The 22,240-nt window shown below is 36.3% G+C and overlaps 1 protein-coding gene across 1 annotated transcript in view; it reads left to right on the top strand.

Moving 5' to 3' along the window:
* COL24A1 (collagen type XXIV alpha 1 chain) overlaps positions 1 to 22,240 on the top strand; it is a 398,425-nt gene that overhangs the window by 222,394 nt on the left and 153,791 nt on the right. Inside the window, exons 25-28 of the mRNA XM_015536213.2 lie at positions 9,150 to 9,203; positions 13,890 to 13,943; positions 15,622 to 15,675; positions 16,966 to 17,019. Of these exons, the coding sequence (XP_015391699.2) occupies positions 9,150 to 9,203; positions 13,890 to 13,943; positions 15,622 to 15,675; positions 16,966 to 17,019 (216 nt within the window). The remainder of the gene's footprint in view (positions 1 to 9,149; positions 9,204 to 13,889; positions 13,944 to 15,621; positions 15,676 to 16,965; positions 17,020 to 22,240) is intronic.

Below are 22,240 nucleotides of genomic sequence, written 5' to 3'. Positions count from 1 at the left end.
TCTTCCTGAAGGAAAACTTAGAAAAGGAGTGAGAGGTACAAATTATAGCCCCTACTGCATCTAGTATTAGGACCACAAATGATATCAATCTTCCCCCTCTTTCTGATGATCAGGGTAAATTAACTATACCACAATGGTGACTTTTCCTTGCTTTCTGGTGCTCAGATACAGAGAACTTGAAGTGCTCAAGGGGCAGACAAACCTTGCAGTTCAATGGAGCTTTTACTGTATCATCTGATAAAAATATGTCCTCTTTGGGCACTAGGACCTCTATTCCAGCAGAGCTTACATTTTGTGGGATGGAAAGTACAGGCAGAGATGTTGGGGGTGGTAGTAAGTAGGATTAATTCTGCTTTCACCCCTTGGTTCCAAGACAAATGAATATTTCCTGTTTGAGACCCAGTACCACATAACTGTCTTTGATTCAGTGTATATACTTTTTCATCCTTTGAGTGATGCTTTATCATTAAAAGGTGTCACCTCCTAGTTGGCACTTTAACTGCTCCTTTAGCAGGCTATTCCAATGCTCTGTCAGATTGGAAGCTTCTTGTAGTCATGTGATATAACTATTAAATCCCATGAACATAGGCCCACTGTCAGAACTTTTTTGCTATAAAGTGGGTGTCGTGCTCTGACACAATTTTGGCGGGGGTCTTGTAAGACAGATATTTTGTAAGATATCAGATACCGCTGCTACTTGAGGCCTGAGGGTAGGAAAGCAACCTACTCCCAGAGTATGTCATTTCTGTTAGAATAAATCGTTGACCTTTCCCAAGTGAACTTGCCCCCAAAGTAGCTGATTGTTCTCCTCAAAGAATGGCATCATTTCATAGACACAGTGTTGTTCTTTGTTGTTTGCAGTGCGACTATTCAGTGGCAGCAGTAATTAATTTAGCCTTGTTAAATGGGAACCCATGATGTCAGGCTCATGCATACACTTTCCATCTCTCCCACCATGCCCATTTCATTCATATGCCCATTATCCAGCACTGTGATGACTAATGACCAAGACTTGCTGATGTCAACTTTCCAAATCATTCTGTATCCTTCCAGTAATTCTTCCATGTTTGACCTTCTCTAGTAGGCATTAACATTTGATACAAATGTTTTGTCTAATGTGCCCATCTAAACACCTCATTCTCAAATCTTATTCCCAGTGTTAGTCTCCTTCCTTTCAAGTGCCTAACCCACCAGCTGGGTCACTCACAAATACCCACTAGTCTGTATATATTCTAACCTGAAGCCACTTCTCCTTCCCACAAGGTGGATGGTCTGGGGCACTCCCAGAAATTCTGCTCATTACAAATATTCCACTGTCATTGCCTTTTAAGACACTTTCAACTGAAGCTATAGTGCATCTTCTATCTGTTTTTGGTTCTCAACTACATAGTATCTTAGTTCAGACTGCTATAAGGAAATACCACAGTCTGGGTGGCTTAAACAACAAACGTGTTTCTCACACTTCTGGAGGTTGGGAAGTCCAACATCAAGGCACTGACCAGATCCAGTGATTGGTAAAGGCCCTCTTCCTGGTTTGCAGATGGCTGTCTTTTCAGTATGTCCACACATGGTATAGAGAAAAAGGGCTAGTTCTCTTCTTCTTATAAGGACTTTCATCCCATCCCAGGAGCTCCACTATCATCACCTAATTACCTCCCAAGAGCCCTACCTCCAAATACCATCCCAATGGAGCTTTAACATATGAATTTTGAGGGGACACAAGCATTCATTCCATAGCATTAAGATTACCCATCCATAAACCAAGTTTGGACTTTTTCCTTCTCAAGCAGCTGGACATAAGGGTTCTCCTAGATAGCCAAAGGTGTCTGCTGAAAAGGAGTTTGGGGATCTAGACCACTTCTTCATTCAGTTCATCTGTACCTCTGTTGTGCTCATGTTCCATCCCACAATGCACTGGAACCATTTATCTTCTGTCTGATACGACAGCTTAAGACAGATCCAGATGCATGGTCATTTGGTCCCATGGTTAGGTGCTCAGTCTCTACCCCAGCCTAGTAGCACGCTAGAATTTGATTTTCAAAACACAAATAATTCTCTGTTGCAAATGGCATGGCCTTGCCTCAAAACCCAAGGAGCCTGTTATGTCCTTCCTATCACAGCTTGCTGTGAGCTCTACATGGCTTCCTTTCCCACCTCTAATGTTTCTAAAACCATAGGGTCTGCCCAGTCATATGGCCCAAGTGGCAAAGCTGCTTACCTCAAAGCTTAGACCCACTACAGGACTTTTCACAATCTCTTGAGGTATGTGCAAGGGTATTAAATCCTATATCGTTGAAGAGTGCTCCCAAACTAATAAACTCTTTCATACCTATTTTTTGTTATATTTATGCTTTTTTATATTATGTCATGGCTCCCTTGATTAAGTACCTCTAAAATTGGGTTCCCACATACTCTCCCAGCTCCTACCAGTATACATTGGCTGGATCTTTCATTTTTTTGCGTATGGTCTGTTCCTCCTATATCAGACATGGCAAGCTCCAGATGGATTACACTGTGACTTACCCCTAGTTATTGGCATAATGGCCAAAAGAGGATGTATAGACAAAGCCTAATTGGGGTACACATTTTCTATAGGAGAGACTACTAGCATTAAGAAGTAGGCCACTTCTGTAAGCTCATAGAGTTCGAAGGAGTCTGGTGATTCAAAATCTTCAGGGACCTCTATACAGGTGTCCCTATGACAAGTGTCAGGATCCCATTTTTTTTCCCCAGCCAAGGCCCTGACCTTGTTCTAATAGGTTTGTCTTGGTTAGAGATTTTACTTTCCCTAGAGTTTGATCATTCTGTTAAATCCTAGGCTTTTACTCAGTTTCTCTGTCCTTCCACTGGAGGAAATAAGAGTCCAAACAACCCTTTAGGGAGCTCTGGGGCATATATGGCCCATCAGAGTAATCCCATATTAGGCAAAAATGGACATGCCTTCATACTCTCACTTTAGTCTTTGGATGTAGGCCTCTCTGCTGAAGCCTAGACTTTGAAGAAGTTGATTACAGCAGCAAGATCTTCTTAAAGGGCTGTGTGGGCAGCTCATCTCTATTTCCATCACTACTGCTCTATCTAATTTGTTTAGTCATTCACTCAATACATATTTATTAATTATCTTCTATATTCCAAGGAGTGTGCTAGGTATAAGGGACACAGTATTAGATAAGGCATTATCCTTGCCTTGTAGAGCAATGCAGACTAATGAACGTATAGAGCACACAGACAAATGAACTTGAGGTTACAGACAGCTTCCTGAATGGTAAAGGATGAGGCAAATGAGCTAAAGTAGCTTACTCCAAGTCACAGTGTCAAATAACTATCTCCTTAGCTTATAGATTTCATTTGAAAATAGGGGTGAAGTGATCCAAAGGTTAGTTTTTTAGGAACAGTGACGTGTTTCCAAACAAACAGAAAAGGTTCATTCATGTTTATCAGGTCATAAAATTACTCCTAAATGAAACGTCCTGAAGAAACATTATAGAGAAAAAAAATAGACAATATCCTCCTTTTGACCATATACTTTCCATGTATAGTCAACTCCATAAGTTTTCTTTTTTTCATCCTGTTTTCTAAATGTTATTGTTCTTGGCCTTTCCTTTTCTCAGTCCACGTACTCACTTTGGTGACTTATCTACTCTCCAGGTCTTTACTGTCTATTTGCTGATTATTCACAAATAATAATAATAATAATAATAATAATAATAGTAAATAAAATAAATAAAAATAATAATTATCCTTAGCTCTAGACTTGCATACTTCATTGTGCAGTGAATATTCCTATCAGAATGTCCAGTATATATCTCCTATTCATCATATCTGAAAAGGAATTCCTCTTTCTTATCCAGATAGATTACACACACTTTATTTCCACTTTTCTATAAATTCCCCATATCTGTCCAGGCTGACAACAGTCTGTATTTTCATTGTTTTGGACAAATATGTGAAGGTATGAGAATTTAAAATGGAGAAATAAATATTAGATATAGAAGTATATTTTCCCACGTAGTGCTTAAAGTTGTCATTTTCATATCTGACCAGTCTTCAGTTTCTCCTACCCTGGAAATTTTGTACTAGAGTGCATCATGTAAGATTACCAATTTTTAAGGTAAAAATAAAATATCAGCAATTTCATATAGTACAACTGAGTACTACTTTTTTGTGGTACGATGACTTCTAAAATTTTTATTTTTAAACAGAGAGTACACACCAATGCAAACATTGAAGCTAATATGTTTCTAAGATGAAACAGAGCTATATCATAGAGAATTTGTCTTATATATAACATTTTCAAGTGAATTTAAAGAGCTTTGGGGGCTGAGATTTTTTTTTTATCTTGCAAATGCAATCCTTTCCACATTGAAAATTTGAAACAATGTAGACAAGTTCTAAACTACTGTTAAGGCGCAATTATTAAGTCTAAGAACTTCGTACAAAATTTTTTTTAACATTTTAGTTTCAACTAGGAAATACTCTAATTTTATATGTCTTTAGTGAACAAGTAGGATGTGGTTACTTTAAAAAATGACACTAGTGTATTTTAGAGTTTCTACTGACTTTTGGAAAAAAATAATAACTTCTTTTCAGTTCGAACAAGTGATTTATTGCACACGAGGCTTTTTGGCCTTTTGAATTTCCGCTTTAGCTAACAAAATCTTTAAATAGACTATTATGTATCCTATTTTATTTTATTTTTTTTTTTTTAATTTTTTTTTTAAACGTTTATTTATTTTTGAGACAGAGAGAGACAGAGCATGAACGGGGGAAGGTCACAGAGAGAGGGAGACACAGAATCGGAAACAGGCTCCAGGCTCCGAGCCATCAGCCCAGAGCCTGACGCGGGGCTCAAACTCACGGACCGCGAGATCGTGACCTGGCTGAAGTCGGACGCTTAACCGACTGCGCCACCCAGGCGCCCCTTATGTATCCTATTTTATAAGAAGTGAAGTGTTTTCAGTTTGTATAGAGCTGTCCAGCTCTTGACACGCAGCATGTTTTGGTTCTAGGCTTTGTTATTTTCTTTAATGTGTGTAAGATGTGGAATCAGTGTTTTGAAACTTTTTAATGAAAATTCTTGGCCAAAAAGGTATAAATTGCTGATAATTCTTATAAATGAAGGCTATGGCTTCAGTTACTTGTTTGTAGTTCCCTTAAATATCCAAGAGAAATGATTTGGGCTCTGTGGGCTCTACAGTATCTGTCACAACTACTCTGCCTTCGCAGAGCAAATGTGGCCATAGAACATAGGTTAATAATGGACATTGCTGTGTTTCAGTAAAACTTATTTACAAAAAGAGGTAGCCAGTCTTTGGAGTCACTTTGCTGACTACTACTTTATCTTAAATTCTATATACTTTATCTTCTTGTAATATTTTTTACTATATACTTTGTATTTTAGTTATTACCCCTTTCTAAATTGACTAGTATAGTGTCTTATACTTGGTAGATAATAAATAACTAATGAAATAAGAATGAAATTTTATACATTTCATCTTTGGGAAAATGTACATCATTCCGACAACACTAATTTAGAATTTTTTTTTTCCAGAAGTGTATAGCTTGAAAATAGATATAAGAAACTAAAGAGGGAATCCTGGGTGGCTTAGTCAGTTAAGCATCCTATTCTTGATTTCGGCTCAGGCCGTGATCTCAGTGTTGTGAGATGGAGCCCCAAGTCAGGCTCCGTGTGGAGCATGGAGCCTGCTTAAGATTCTCTGTCTTTGTGTGGAGGTTCCTCAAAAAATTCAAAATAGCACTACCCTGTGACCCAGCAACAGCACTACTAGGAGTTTACCCAAGCAATACAGGAGTGCTGGTGCATAGGGAACGTGTACCCCAATGTTTATAGCAGTGCTTTCAACAATAGCCAAATTATGGAAAGAGCCTAAGCATCCATCAGCTGACGAATGGATAGAGAAGATGTGGTTTATATATAAGGGAATGCTACTTGCCAGTGAGAAAGAATGAAATCATGCCATTCGCAGCAATGTGGATAGAACTGGAGGGTATTATGCTAAGTGAAATAAGTCTGTCAGAGAAAGATGTCATATGTTTTCACTCATATTCGGATCTTGAGAAATTTAACAGAAGACCATGGGGGAAGGGAAGGGGAAAAGAAGAGTTACAAACAGAGAGGGAGGGAGGCAAACCATAAGAGACTCTTAAATACAGAGAACAAACTGAGGGATGATGGGGGGTGGGAGAAAGGGAAAAATGGGTGATGGACATTGAGGAGGACACTGTTGGGATGAACACTGGGTGTTGTATGTAAGCCAATTTGACAATAAATTATATTAAAAAAATTCTCTCTTTCTCCCTCTGCCACTACCCTACTCATTCTCTCTCTCTGTCTCTCTCTCATACTCTCAAAATAAATAAACATTTATTTTAAAAAAAACTAAAGAAAACTAGTGGGAAGAATCAGAGTTTTTTTTTTAATTTTTTAAAAGTTTATTTATTTATTTTGAAAGAGAGTGAGAGAGAAAGGTAACTGGGGAGGGGCAGAGAGAAAGGGAGAGAGAATCCCAAGCAGGCTCCACACTGTCAGCACAGAGCCTGACACAGCGCAGAGCCACGAAATGCGAGATCATGACCTGAGTTGAGATCAAGAGTTGGATGCTTAACTGAGTGAGCCACCCAGGCACGTCAAGACTCAAAGTCTTAATAAATTATTTATGTTCTCCTAATGTACATTTCATTAAAGATTCCCTGTGGACAAGGATGTAAGTCTGTGAACTGCCTATTTTCCAGTGAGAACCTATCTCTTCCAAGTATGCCCTTTTGATGGACTGCAACTTCTAATACTTAAATCAGGAATTACAAACTCAAATGCCCTACTGGGAGCAGGCAGGTAGTATAAGTAAGTAAAATGGATCAGGTATAAGAGATAAGAGCAATTGGTATGGACTGTGGTGAACTAAAGAGAGCATCTAAGTAGCAACTGCTACTTAGATCTGTCTAGTATTTGCCTTTGAGAATGCTTGCCTACAAGCAAGCTAGGTCATCTGAAACTAGGAATCTTATAAATCTTTATATATAAAATCTTTTTATAAAAAATCTCTGGATTTTTAAATCTTAGCACCTAATTCAGTTTCTGTTAATTAATAAGTAAGTGCTGTGAGCTAACCAGAATAGTTCTGTAGGTGATATCTTTCTGGTATACATAGTCAATATTGGGATATGTCAAATGGGCCTACTCCATTCACTCACCTGGGTTATATATATATGTGTGTTAGGAAAAGGTTTTTTTTTTCCCAGAATCAATACTAGTCTGTGTTCAGGTTCTGCTAGTTTGTTTACTCTCTCACTAATAGTTATATTTCACTGTTGTGCTCAGATGTGATTAACTGCCCATTGATCTCTGATTATGTCAGAGTGAAAGTGTCAATGCTCTTAAAATTAATAACCATAGAAATAAATTATTAGATCACTTCCAACTGGATATAACCGCTAATATTAGTGTAGTGTTTAAGAATGTAGATCTGTACTGTCCAATAGGTATATGCCAGTCACAAATGTCACTTAACATTTTTCAGTAGCCATATTTAAAAAGATAAAAAGAAGCAGATGAAATTGATTTTAATAATATTTTATTTAAGCCGGTATCTCTGAAGCATTATCATTTCAATATGTAACCAACTTAAACAATGATTTGAATTTTTCTTTCTTTTTGTAGTAAATCTTCAAAATCTGATATCTTTACATTTACAGCACATGTCAGTTTTGACCAGCTACATTTCAAGTGCTCAATAACCATTTAAACTCATCTTTACTATTTAAACTCATTGACCTCAGCAAGCTATTTAACTCATTGTCTTTTCTGTAGGGGCATCAGGATAATACTATCAAATATGATTGTTGTGAGGATTAAATCAGGCACATAAAAAGTGCTTAACATATGTTAGTATATCCTTGATCACCAGATACATTGACAGGTAGGTAGGTAGGTAGGTAGGTCGGTATACACAGGTAAGTGGATAGGTATGTAGGTAGAGAGAGAGAAGAGATTGATATGGATAATGATACAAATATATGTGGATAAAATTATGCCTCATGTATTAACTTCAGTTAGCTTCAACACATCAAATTGTTTTTTCATGATTTAGGTGCCTTCTATATACTAATGTATATTATTGTACAATAATCTATTTAAGCAGGGTCTTTGCTTGGTAGCTATTGAAAAAGAAAATGCTTCATACATCTTTAAATAATAGTAGAAAATAACTTCATAACTGAAAACAGGAGAAGGATTATGCTGTTGTTGTAAAACTTGTCCTGTTATTCTTTGTGTTTTCTATCCTGCTTGAAGTAGAATCCATAAAGACAAGGTGGATGAACACGGAGCCTTGTTCACTCTGAAACAGTATTATGATTGCTTTCTTTCATCTCTTTCAGCACACTAATTCATTCTTCACTCAAGCGGTTTACTCTGTCTTCTCTTGCCTACTGACCTCTTCTTATTCTTCAGCTTTCAGATTAGATGTCAAACTTGAGGTTTACCCTGACCATCTTTCCATAGGTCTTCTCTTTCACTCTCTGCCTGGGCATCATAGTTGTTTCCTTTATGAGCCAATATGATGATTTGTAATTATTCATTTTTTAATTTAATTGTTTTTGTCTCTGTATAAGACTCTTTTGCCTTATGAGGGCAGGGCCTAGGTCTGCTAATGAAATTTCAGCAAAGCAATGTAGTACCTGGCACAGAGCAGGCACAAAATATTTCTTGAGTGACAGTGAATTAATGAATGGGCATGTCGTGGTATTAGAAGCTTTCAAAGAAGTCACAGAAAAGATTTCTTCAGCTGATATACTCACATCAAGAAGCCTTGGAAAAACCGCGACTTTTTATAACATCTACTGGATTATAAACTCCACAAGGGCAGGAATTGTGTTTGGATTTGAAACAGTGCCTCCCAGCACAGGCCTGCCACCCCTTAGACATTCATATATATTTGTTGATTGAGTGAATAGATTAATTTTGGATGTGAAGTCATAGGTTGGACATCTATACTAGGAAGAATTTCATTCTAATATAAAATTTAGGATAAGTTAGAAGGAAACATATTGATTACAGGTGATTTAAAACCAAGATGCTGTAATAGCAATGCAATAAATGTGTGTTTTCTGTTACATTTTTTTCCTAAAAGGGACCTGTCGGTTTACCTGGAGAAGTTGGGGTTACTGGAAGCATTGGTGAAAAGGTAATTTCATTCATTTTTTTTTAAGTAGTAAGAATGCCAGGCTAAACTAAAAGGAGGTATTTGGTATTTGGTATTTTATGTTATTAATTAGAAATCACTCATAACTTAAAATACATCACCTGTCCTGAATATCTTAAGTATATTGAATATAGCTCATAGCATATATGTTTCTAATTTTTAAAGGGCAGAGTACTCTTTAGGTTGTGATACTGTGCTCTGAAGAGAAAAGATGAAACTGATGGTCTAGATTTATGATTAGACCATATTTAAATCTACTTTATCAGAGCAAGCCCCCTAAAGGAAGCCGTTTTGAAAGAGAATAAGTAATCACTACCTGCTCCAAGTCTCAGTCACAATCTCTTGCTGTCCACTTGGAATGCAGTATGCATTTATTCATGGATATTCCTGGCTATTGGAATGGAAATTGTAATTTGCTTAAAGATTACCTAAAATCATTACTTGGGAGTGATTTTCCATGTTGAGTTTCAAATTTAGGGAAGCTTTTTTTTTTTAATAAAAAGTAATTCTTTACTTGAAACCTCCAAGGGCATTTAAAATTTCTTTTATGGAATCTTATAATGGACTAGTAGATAATAACCCAAAAACTTTGACTCTTTGACTAAAACCTAACTTGCTGAATATAATTTGTAAACGTGATGGTCTAGTGCAATTACTACATGAGGCTACTTTGTGAACAATTAAGTGGAACCAGGACTAGAAGTAAATTAAATAATATTCCAGTTATTTCCATCTGAATTTTTTTAGGTTCAACAAAGAATATATTTTCACCCTATCCACTGAATATTTCTTATATATTAGCTTACAAGTAAGTAAGTAGTTTATCTGGCACAACATTTAAGGCAGACAGTATCATAGATACAGAAACAATAGCAGTTCCTTAGCTTTCCTTTCTTAGAAGTATTTGAAACCAGTGGCTACTCCTTCCTTTTTTTTTTTTTTTCTTTTCAAGTTTTTATTTCAATTCTAGTTAGTTAACATACAGTGCAGTATTGGTTTCAGGAATAGAATTCAGTGATTCATCACTCACATACAACACCTAATGCTCCTCACAAGTGCCCTCCTTAATAACCATTACCCATCTAGCTCATCTTCTACCCACCTCTGTCCATCAACCCTCAGTTTGTTCTCTATTGTTGAGTCTCTTATAGTTTGTTTCCCTCTCTCTTTTATTTTCCCTTCCCATATGTTCATCAGTTTTATTTCTTTAATTACACATGTAAGTGAAATCGTATGGCATTTTTCTTTCTCTGACTTACTTCACTTAGCATAATACACTCTAGTTCCATCCACATTGCTGCAAATGGAAAGATTTCATTCTTTTTGATGTTCTTTATTCGTCAGTCATTGGGTGGATGGACATTTAGGCTTTTTCCATAGTTTGACTATTGTTGATAATGCTGCTGTAAACATCGATGTGCATGTATCCCTTCCAATCTGTATCTTTATATCCTTTGGGTAAATGCCTAATAATGCAATTGCTGAGTCCTCAGGTAGTTCTATTTTTAGTTTTTTAAGGAACCTCCATGCTGTTCTCCAGAGTGGCTGCACCAGTTTGCATTCCACCAGCTGTGCAAGAGGGTCCCCCTTTCTCTACATCCTCACCAACATCTCTTGTTTCTTGTTAATTTTATCCATTCGAGAGATGTGAGATGGTATCTCATTGTGGTTTTGATTTGCATTTCCCTGATGATAAGTGATTGTTGAGCATCTTTTCATATGTCTGTTAGCCATCTGGACATCTACTTTGGAAAAATATCTATTCTTATCTTCTGCCCATTTCTTAACTGGATTATTTGTTTTTTGGGCATTAAGTTTGATAAGTTCTTTATAGATTTTTGGAAACTAATCCTTTATCAGATATGTCAGTTGCAAATATCTTCTCCCATTCTGTAGGCTGCCTTTTAGTTTTGTTGATTGTTTCCCTTGCTGTACAGAAGCTTTTGTATATTGATGAAGTCCCAATAGTTTATGTTTGCTTTTGTTTCCCTTGCCTCCAGCAACACGTCTACTAAGAAGTCACTGTGGCTGAGGTCAAAGAGGTTTCTGTCTGTGTTCTCCTCTAGGATTTTGATTGTTTCCAGTCTCACATTTAGGTCTTTCATCCATTTTGAATTTATTTTTGCGTATGGTGTAAGAAAGTGGTCCAGTTTTATTCTTCTGCATGTTGCTGTTCAGTTTTCCCAACACCATTTGTTGAAGAGACTTTTTTCCATTGGATATTCATTCCTGCTTTGTTAAAGATTGGTTACTTATGTAGTTGTGGGTCCATTTCTGGCTTTTCTATTGTGTTCCATTGATCTATGTGTCTATTTTTGTGACAGTACCATACTGTCTTGATCACTACAGCTTTGTAATACAGCTCAAAGTCTGGAATGGTGATGCTTCCACCTTTGCTTTTCTCTTTCAGGGTTGCTTTAGCAATTTGAGGTCTTTTGTGGTTCCATACAAATTTTCAAATTGTTTGTTCTAGCTCTGTGAAAAATGCTATTAGTGTTTTGATTAGGATTGCATTAAATGTATAGATTGCTTTGGGTAGTGTAGACATTTTAACATTGTTTGTTCTTCCAGTCCATGAGCATGGAATGTCTTTCCATATCTTTGTGTCATCTTCATTTTTTTCATAAGTGTTCTATAGTTTTCATAGTACTATCTTTTACCTTTTTGGTTAGGTTTATTCCTACATATCTTATTGTTTTTTGGTGTAATTGTAAATGGGATCAATTCCTTGATTTCTTTTTCTGCTGCTTTATTATGGTGTACAGAAATACAACAGATTTCTTTTTTAATTTTATTTTTATTTATTTTGAGAGAGAGAATACACGCATGCATGCAAGTTGGGGAGGGGCAGAGAGAGGGGGAGAAAGAGAATCCCAAGCAGGCTCTGTGTTGTCAGCACTGAGCCTGACATGGGGCTCGATCTCAACAACCATAAAATCAAAACCTGAGCCTAAATCAAGTCAGACATTTAACTGAGTGAAACACCCAGACATCCCAGGAAATGCAACAGATTTCTGTATGTTGATTTTATATCCTGTGACTTTGCTGAATTTATGTATTAGTTCTAGCGATTTTTTGGTGGAGTCTTTTGGGTTTTCTACAAGAGTATCATGTCTGAAAATAGGGAAAGTTTGACTTCTTCCTTGCAGATTTGGATGCCTTTTATTTCTTTTGTTGTCTGATTACTACGGCTAAGACTTCTGGTACTGAAATTTTTAAATTAAGTCACAGTCAACATATCTAAAATGTATCAATTTTCCCCCCACATTCAAATTGTCCTCTTCCCAATTATCTCATTTCTATTAGTGTGCCTTATACCTATCTCAATTCTTCCAGTCTTCTGGAATAAAAAGAGTGAAATCCATATTTACTTTCCCTTTTCCTTCATTCTCTATGCCTAATCTTTTAGCATGACTTAGAGTTTTTTCTATATAAGCTTTCTTTTTTTTTACATATATAAGCTTTCTTTTCTAACAGTCATTCCAAAGCTATCCCCTCAGACATACTCTTACCATTTTATCTTAAATTTACCTCCTGTCATATTTACCCTGCCCTTCCCTTTAAATCCTCTAATCCATCGCAGGTACTACAAGAGGACTAATTTTGATGGGCATGATGAAACATTTTTAAAAACCATCATTGACCCCCTATTCCTGACCCTGTTAACTCCTCTACTTTACTGTCAAGGTACTACATAATCTTGGCTCAATCAGTTCATCCAACAAATTTTCTAATATTCTCCAATATAAACCTTTCTCTCTCCCATCTTGTATATTACATACCTGTTCCAATTCCTATTCTCACTATTTTGTTGCTTTAGAATATCCTCTCCTCTTCCCTCTATTTATTCAAAGCCAAACTATAGGACTGAAATTCTTATCTCCTGCATAAAGTCTTCCCAGATTCCTCTAATCCTTCCTGATTTCTTCTCTTCCTGGACTTAGAATAAGCACCACACAATTTACAATTTAATTGTCCTCTAATTGATCACCTTTGTTAATGTCATGTCTCCAATACTTGAGAGTAGACTCTAAGTCAAATTTCTGTTAGATCTCTCCAACTCTTGTACATTGAAAGTGCTTAATATATATTTATTGATTTTTGACAATCAATAATAATATGACAAATACAAAATGAGCTAATTTTAAAAAATAAATATTTGTAATATTTTCATTCTGACTTAGTTTCTTCTGTGCAAAGTCAAATCTTCTGCACTAAGATTATGCCAATCTTGGGAATTTTAATGTGAATCAGTTTAATTACTTTAATCTGCTATGGCATGTTTGATTATCCTGATCATACTTAATTTCTCAGGTAGGTTGACAGAACAGAAATAAAATTTTATTCAGTGGTTATAGAGATTAGTTAATTTTGACAATATTTTTGATACTTTTACTACTATTTTATATGTCTCAAAATGGTAAGCATTTCTCCTTACAAAGCAACAATACTTTTAGTATTTTATCCCTTGAAATATACCTTAGGGGGATTTTTATTGTATTAAAAGTCTAGCAACTTGAAGGTAAAGTGCAAAATTTGTAAATTAAAAAGTATTGGCAATTAAGGTAAGATATACATGTAAGGTATGATTCTGACAATTTCACTTAGCTCAATCATGACTGGTTAGCTTGCCTCAGTGGTTTTTTTTTTTTTTCTTTGTTTTAAAAGGGAGAACGTGGAAGTCCAGGTCCACAAGGTCCCCAGGGGGAAAAGGGTGTCATGGTAAGAGCTTAGTGATTTGAAATATATATTTCCAAAGAACATAGTAATTCCAGAGGTGGGATTGCCTTGAATGGAATTTAAGTAAGTGAAAATTTCTATTTTATAGTATATTTCCATTAGAATTTTCTTTTCCCTTAAACAGTTTACCTTTCAAATGCTGATTGGCACTAACAAGCATGCAAATCAGATGGCTTGGTCAAGTGAGTCTATCGTTTTAAGAGAAGAATTAAACTGCCATAAATTAGCTGAAATGGATGAAAAAGAAAATTCAATTAGGATTCTACTTTTCTTTCATTACTTATAGTTTATATGACACATATCATCACTGCCACTCGTCTATGAGTTTGTGGTCCTGAAGTAATTCTTTGATATATAAAAGATCAGAATCCGAATTCATCTTACTTTCTTGCACCTTTAAGGTAGTAATAGTTGACAGATGTTATATATAGATTGTTTTTTTTTTTTTAGTTTATTAAATAGTTTCTAAACATGACAGGAACTAGAACAAAAAAATTTATAAAAGAATCTTGCTTTCCCAAAATATATCATAATGGATCTGGTGGCACATAATACGGTTTACAAATTTATTTTACCCAAGCTACTCTTTTTAAAAAAAATTTTTTTTAATGTTTATTTATTTCTGAGGCAATGCGAGAGACAGAGGGCAAGCAGCGGAGGGGCAGATAGACGGAGACACAGAATCTGAAGCGGGCTCCAGGCTCTGAGCTATCAGCCCAGAGCCAGAGAAGGCGCTTGAACTCACAAACCGTGAGGTCATGACCTGAGCTGAAGTCGAAGTCGAACGCTTAACCAACAGAGCCACTCAGGCACCCCCCTAAGCTATTCTTTAGTTTTAAATTCTGTATTGTCAGCAAAATACTATAAGATTATTTTCTTACCTATGTCCAATTGCTGTCAAGCAAAATATTTAACATACCCATTAGGTTAATCAATTTCAGGGATTATTGCCTACTAAGAAATTCTCTGAATTAGTATTAATATCATAAAAGGTGTGGTACTTCTAAAATTTGACAGGCTACACTATTTCTACACATTCACATTCCTTAATTATAGAATTCCCTGACCTCTGACACTGAAATGGTTTCGTGGTCTATATAACATAACATATATCCATTCATAGCATAACAAAACCTACAGAATATAAGATGAATATTCTATTCTCAGTAGGTCATAATATATGATTCTGGTTTGAAAATTTCTTTCCTAGCCAAAGTGTTACTAATAAAAGGTTCACAGCTTCCCTGTAAACATTATTTATTTATTTATTTTTTAACGTTTATTTATTTTTGAGAGACAGAGAGAGACAGAACACAAGCAGGGGAGGGTCAGAGAGAGAAACACAGAATCCAAAGCAGGCTCCAGGCTCTGAGCTGTCAGCACAGAGCTTGATGCGGGTCTCGAACCCACAAACTGCAGGATCGTGACCTGAGCCAAAGTTGGCCACTTAACCGACTGAGCCACCCAGGCGCCCAACATTATTTATTTCTATTATCTAACTGTGGAATATTTCCTATGGCCTTTTATATCTTTGATAGGAAAGAGATTTTATTACATTAACACCTTTTATTACTGTTTATAATTTACTGGTTTGTCTTCAATGAAAATGATCAGATAGAACAGTGACTTTATGTTTTTCATATTTTTACTCAAATTTTAGGGATATCCAGGTCCTCCTGGGGATCCAGGACCCATTGGTGCCCTGGGATTACCTGTAAGTACAGAAAAGACTTTATATTCCCTTCTAGGACATCTATTTAAATTTAATTGTATGATTTTAGTTATACTATATTTTTTTGCTTTTATGCAAAATAAGTAATGTATAAATTGATGGAGGCCACTTCTCTCCCCAGTCAAGGCAAAACACCCCAGAATATGTCATGGTATCTCAAACTCCCTTGACTCTACTTGCTATATTATTTATCGCTCACTTTTAATAATTAGGACAATTCTGTAGTCTAAAACAAAAAGAAATTTAAACTTTCTTTTGAATAGCCATGTATAAGAAGACAGCGTCAGTTATCAAGCTTAGAAGTGAGCTTAAATAAACAAATCACAAACAAGTTCCAACATATTTTCCTTAGAAATCTGCAGATATTTTCAAATGACCAGATAAAAGTCGAAGAAAATATACCTTCATTGAACAAATATTGAGTTTTGAAAATACTCCATTTGTGATATAGAGTAAGGTAATAAAATCATATCTGTAAAGAAATAAAGTTTGGCTTATCAAAATTTGACCCTTATCATCAACTTAAATATGAAAAAGATAAGCCTTAATAATCACCTCAACGGAGCTATTATCAGAAACGATTTATGCTGTTTTGTGAAGCTCCTGTTTTAAAGAGAGGCCTGATTTTCCAGTACACTGAGAGACATGTTATTGACTTCTAAAATTAGGAAGATTGGTGTTGATCGGTACAGTTGCCAATCTTTTTACTCACATAAGATAATAAATAAACCTAAGATTCTATAAAAGATCACTGTTTTTACCTACCTAATTTTATATAGATAAATAAATTTTGTTTTCTAATTGAGTCTTTATTGAAGACTATAAAAAATTCATTGTAATTGACTTAGTAATAAGTAACAACTTAATCTTCATTACAGTCTATTTGTGGCATATTAATTTGGTGCATTTTGTGACTTTTCACGGTAACAGGAAAAATATATTTTTATGTGATGGATTATCATAAATGTCTAGAATCATGAGAAAAAAAATCCTGCAACAATAGCCATTGCTTTTTTGATGTACCAGCTGACTTCACTGGCTAAATGGGTGTCTCTTTCCACTGTCACTCTATATGTGTTCCTCCTGAAAACAACTTAGAATACTGGGAGAGTGGAGAATATTGGGGAGGAAAGTATGGCATTTATTTCAGGAATAAAGCATATTTTTAAGGAGACTAACCAATTTTATTTTAAGAATTCCCAAGGTCATAACTACTATTTTGATAACATTCCTGTGAATTCTATAACTGATTTTTAAATGTTCAACATGTAGGGTCATGTGGGAGCAAGAGGACCACCTGGAAGTCAAGGTCCTAAAGGACAAAGAGTAAGTTATCTAATGCAGGAAGTACATTAACCTCAAAAAAATGGCTTCATAATTGTGATGTGTTCAGCAAAAATAGCTCCATGTCTTCTAGATTGTGCTTATTGTTTTTTTTCCTTATTTTTGTTAAATTAGATGAACTACCTACATTAATTTAAGTGTGACTCATAATCATTTGTACTGATAAAACCACACTTTTCCAGTTTATGTTTTACAAATTTTACTAATTTATATAGAATTCTTCTTTCTTATTCTCAATTTCCAGCTCCACTCTTTGGGAAAATTATAAATGTGAAGATGTTTAAATAAATTATTTTTCTTCTCACAAGAGACTTACATAGTAACATCCTGACAAAATAAGAATGATAGAAAATGGAATGAAGACACACACAGGATAACTAAGAGTTTGTTCATTGTAAATCAGAAGTGATATAATCGTCATTGTTTAATAATTAGAAATCTTTCAATCTTTGAGTCTTTTAAACATTAAATCCTTTTTTTAAGAAATCAGAACCACAGTATATTGCATGCTTGTCACATGCCAGCCACCTTTACATATATTATTTTACTTAATACTTAAAACTACCCAGAGAAGACGTATAGTCTCAGATATTCTAGCCGAGGAAAACAGAGCTCAGAGACTTTTAAGTATATGGTCTATAGGCACACAGAGAGAAATGACAAAACCAGGATTCAAATCTTAGTGTGTTTACTCCCAAGCAAATGCTTATTAAGGAGTTTTTCTCCCTTGATAAATTTGAATATGTGGGCTTTAAGAATTCTCTTTCTCCCTTGGCTTTACCTTGAATTTTAGAGCTAGTGAAGAAAATATTTATAAATTCTAAAAACATGTTGTCCAACTAACAAATTTTGTTAAAAACAAAACAAAAATTGCATTTTCCAGTTGGCAAATGGGAGAAAAGTATTATGAATGCCCAGTTGGAACAGCTTTAGCTTCATGCCCTGTGTTTTAGGTGAAGATTGACGAAAGAGAGCAAATTTATCTTTATTATTATTTCTTTTCTGAAAAACTATTTTTCTTATTGGGTTATAGATTTACAATCTCTATATAATCTTGATGGCCACATCTACTTTAGTCTAAATGGTGTTTAAAATAATAGAATAAAAAATGACAGTAGATGATCTGTACCCACACTGTCATGTAGTGGTCTGCACCCTGCCACCATTCAATACTTGGTCGGGTCCAATGTGTTTATTTGGCTTTGTATTAGCCAGAGTGAGAAAGTTCAACCAGTTTTGTGAGAGTTGAAACGAAGCAGAATACTTTGCTGTGTTTTGCCCTTTGTTAATTAAGTAATTGAGGTCTTATTGATTGTCCAAGTAGAATTCATGTGCCTGAGTAAGATCTCCTCTGAACCACTTGTGTTATCTGCTAATTCGTATGGAAAGTTCATTTGCTCTGTGGTTTTCTGACCTCCCCATGACCCTTGGGTAGATAGTTACCCTTTTCTAGTTTGCCACTTTGTCCTCAACTCTTACCTCCTCAATGGCCTATTTTCTTCTTATCCTACAAATACATTTACTGATTCTCTCCCAAAATGGCTTCTCACAATTATTTAAAGTTCATTCATTACTTACTAAACAAGGAAATCTTATTTAGAAATAAAGGCTTTGTTGAATAAACACACTTCCTTTGCAGGAGAATATTTCAGGCAATTCATGAACATTGAGAATACAAAAAAAAAAAGAACTGAAGACCAGAATATTTGAAAAAGAATGTATTATTAGAAAGTCCCATTCTAGATGTCACCTAGTATCTTCCCGTTTCCACTCTTTTCTTCTTATCAAACTCTTCTCCACTATGGATGTGATCTCAATATTCTAGGCCCATCTTTCCCAATGTTTTCCATTAGCAAAAAAAAAAAAGTGTTATGCCCAGAATTCGTGATCCCCAAAGACCACCAAGGAGCCGAGTCCGATGCAAAAGCAAAAGAGCCTTTATTCGAGCTAGCTCAAGTTCAATCCCCTACCTGCACCGACGCAGCGGTGAGATACCGGGGAGAGAGAGCGAGTTTCAAAAGCACAAAGGTTTTATTGGGGTCTAGGGGCAGTTGGTGAGGTAATGGCTGTGGCCTCAGCCGATTGGCTGGGGAAGGGTCGGAGTCCTGTTAGCAGGTCGCCGGGGCGTGTTTTGATTGGGAAGTATGAACAGGTGAGCAGGAGGTTACTCAAGGGGAGGAGGCATGGTCAAGGTGGAGGACACAGAACAAGATGGAGTCAGCATAGGTCTGCCCTTTCAAAAGAAGAAGAAGAAAGGAAAAAAGGAAGGAAGGAAGGAAGGAAGGAAGGAAGGAAGGAAGGAAGGAAGGAAGGAAGGAAGGAAAAGAAAGAGAAAGAAGAAAGAAAGAAAGAAAGAAAGAAAGAAAGAAAGAAAGAAAGAAAGAAAGAAAAAGAAAGAGAGAAAAGAAAGATGACGATATATGTCTAACCCACTGAGATAAATGAAAAAGGTATCTGGCTCAAAGTCCCTGTGCTCCAGCTCTTCTCTGCCATGCCAATGGCTGAGGGGGTTGATCTTCCCAGCACATTTGTAACCCCTTTGTGGCACACAACTGTGTCACAGTACACTGGAGAGGAAGCTGTGCCCAGGCACACTGACACTGAGATCACACAGAGAATTATCATTATGGAACTAGTGCTTATGTGCCCTTACTGTGTTGCCTGTGACTTACACTGTTATCACATGGCCATGTGAACATCATGAATGATAGGACACTCTCTTAATTAGGGGTCTGCCTGCCCATCCGTCTGTCATTCAACTATCTAACATTTACTGATTTCTTACAATTCGTCAAGCATTCTCCTCATACCATGGAGGATCCAGTGTTAACTACGTTTTAGATCTGGACCACATGGATTTTTCTATTTAATTAGTTACAGCCTACTTGGCATTTGAAATGTTGTACAATACTGTACAATTTCCAGAGGATAAGAAAAGCTCAGACAACCAACAGTGTCTGCCATCCCAGAAAACAACCTAAATAATTTAGAATAATGAAAATTTGTCTAACCTGCTTTGTGAAGGTTGTAAAATCCTGCTTCTTATATAGATGAAAAAAAAAGCAGGATTGGCTGAAAGTATCATTCTTATGATTTGAGATTCTTAGGTGGGAGATTTGCCACAAATGTAAAAGTACTATTATTTATCCTACATACTCTATGCTTTTTTCCACCTGTGAAGTTTGGCTAAAGAATAGTTACTTAAGTGTAGCAAAATAACTTAACATGCCAAAGCTAATACATATAATATATACAATCATATCCCCATATAGACGATGTAGGCTAGCGGATTCTCTACTATAGTACCAGAAAGATGGTAGGTTAGCCTTTTTGGGTCACTAAGAATCAGCACAACTTTAGTTGCTGTCCCTCATGCACACATGGAACTCACTGGGGCTAAGTAACTGATCTGGTGATATCTCCCCAATGTGTACTTCTGTGTCCTGTGTCCAGCTGCCCTGACAGAAGAGATGGCACACCTAGCAAAGTTATCCTCTCTTTTCTTGCCCATGGATTGGGTCTTTGATCATTAGGCAACTTCAGATTTTGTGCCTTTCCTCTAGAGGGGTGGTATAGAGGCATTCAATTAAATGATTTGTATTCTATGCTACTTAGGATTTAAATAGGGAGAAAAGATTGAAATGGCTGTATTAGAAATATGTTTTAGATTTTGTATGCAAGATATAGAATGTATAGGATTATAAAATTTTTGAATTGTGGCTTCTTCAAGGAAATGTATACCATATTGGCAAACCAGCCATCAGCATTTGTGATTAGGCTTGATGCTAGCACTACCTGGAGGACGCCAAGTGATGAAGAGGAGCTTCTTGTGTGGTTTCTTCTCCTGGAAGAATTTATAACAAGACTAGGATGAAATGATCTTTCCACAAAAAGTCACAGATAATATTAGTTTTTGTTTAAGAGAACGTTTTGTCCCAGCTGTGTTAATCAAGAGCCAGAAAAGACTGCTAGGCATAATTAGTTAGGCATCTGAGTAATTTAAAATTAATAGAGGGATCTGGGGCTCCTGGTTGGCTCAGTCGGTTAAGCGTCTGACTTCGGCTCAGGTCATGATCTCACTGCTTGTGGGTTCAAGCCCTGCGTCGGGCTCTGTGCTGACAGCTCAGAGCCTGGAGCCTGTTCTGGATTCTGTCTCCCTTTTTCTCTGCCCCTCCCCCGCTCACACTCTGTCTCTGTCTGTCTCAAAACTAAATAAACATCAAAAAAATTAATAAAAAAATAAAAAAAATTAATAGAGGGGTCAAGCAAAGACAGATGGATGTGGTTAAAAGGAAAAACATACTGAATCCAGATTAGAAAGACATTTGTTCTGTGCCTAAGGGTTGTTTCTTTCATTCATAGATACTTTAGCTTATTAAAATTGATTACAAGTGTTATAGAGATGGTCTTGTAATTCTCATAAAAGCTTCCTACATAAACAAGTGTGCTGTTTATGTCAGTGTTTTAATCACAGGTTTGTTTTTTTTTTATTGTAGCATATATATGAAATAGCGGTTTTGTCTCCTATCCTGTAATACTTCTAGGACTATATTGATTGTTCAGGAATTGTGTTAACCCTTTAAGATTATTGCCTACAATTCAAACACTTGCTATTTTATGAAACATGTTTAATTTATGGACTGAGCTATCAGACTTTATTCCAGTTTTGAGAACCTACTAACAGCCACTTATTGTAGCCAACTTTTTCTTAAAAAGGATAAAGATCAGATATTTTATTTAGCCAGCATACATTCTCCAAGAAGTTTATAGATAATCAGATATTTTAAAGCAGGTATTTTTTTTTAATTTTTTTTTCAACGTTTTTTATTTATTTTTGGGACAGAGAGAGACAGAGCATGAACGGGGGAGGGGCAGAGAGAGAGGGAGACACAGAATCGGAAACAGGCTCCAGGCTCTGAGCCATCAGCCCAGAGCCTGACGCGGGGCTCAAACTCACGGACCAAGAGATCGTGACCTGGCTGAAGTCGGATGCTTAACCGACTGCGCCACCCAGGCGCCCCTAAAGCAGGTATTAAAAAAAATAACTTGGGGCACCTGGGTGGCTCAGTCAGTTAAGCATCCAACTTCAGCTCAGGTCATGATCTCACAGTTCGTGAGTTTGAGCCCCGCGTCAGGCTCTGTGCTGACAGCTCAGAGCCTGAAGCCTGCTTCGGATTCTGTCCCCTTCTCTCTCTGCCCCTCC

This window comes from Panthera tigris, chromosome C1, assembly GCF_018350195.1.
Source record: "Panthera tigris isolate Pti1 chromosome C1, P.tigris_Pti1_mat1.1, whole genome shotgun sequence".
NCBI classification, from domain to species: Eukaryota; Metazoa; Chordata; class Mammalia; order Carnivora; family Felidae; genus Panthera; species Panthera tigris.
Note: the sequence above shows the minus strand (reverse complement) of the source record. Positions and strands in the feature narration are given on the sequence as shown.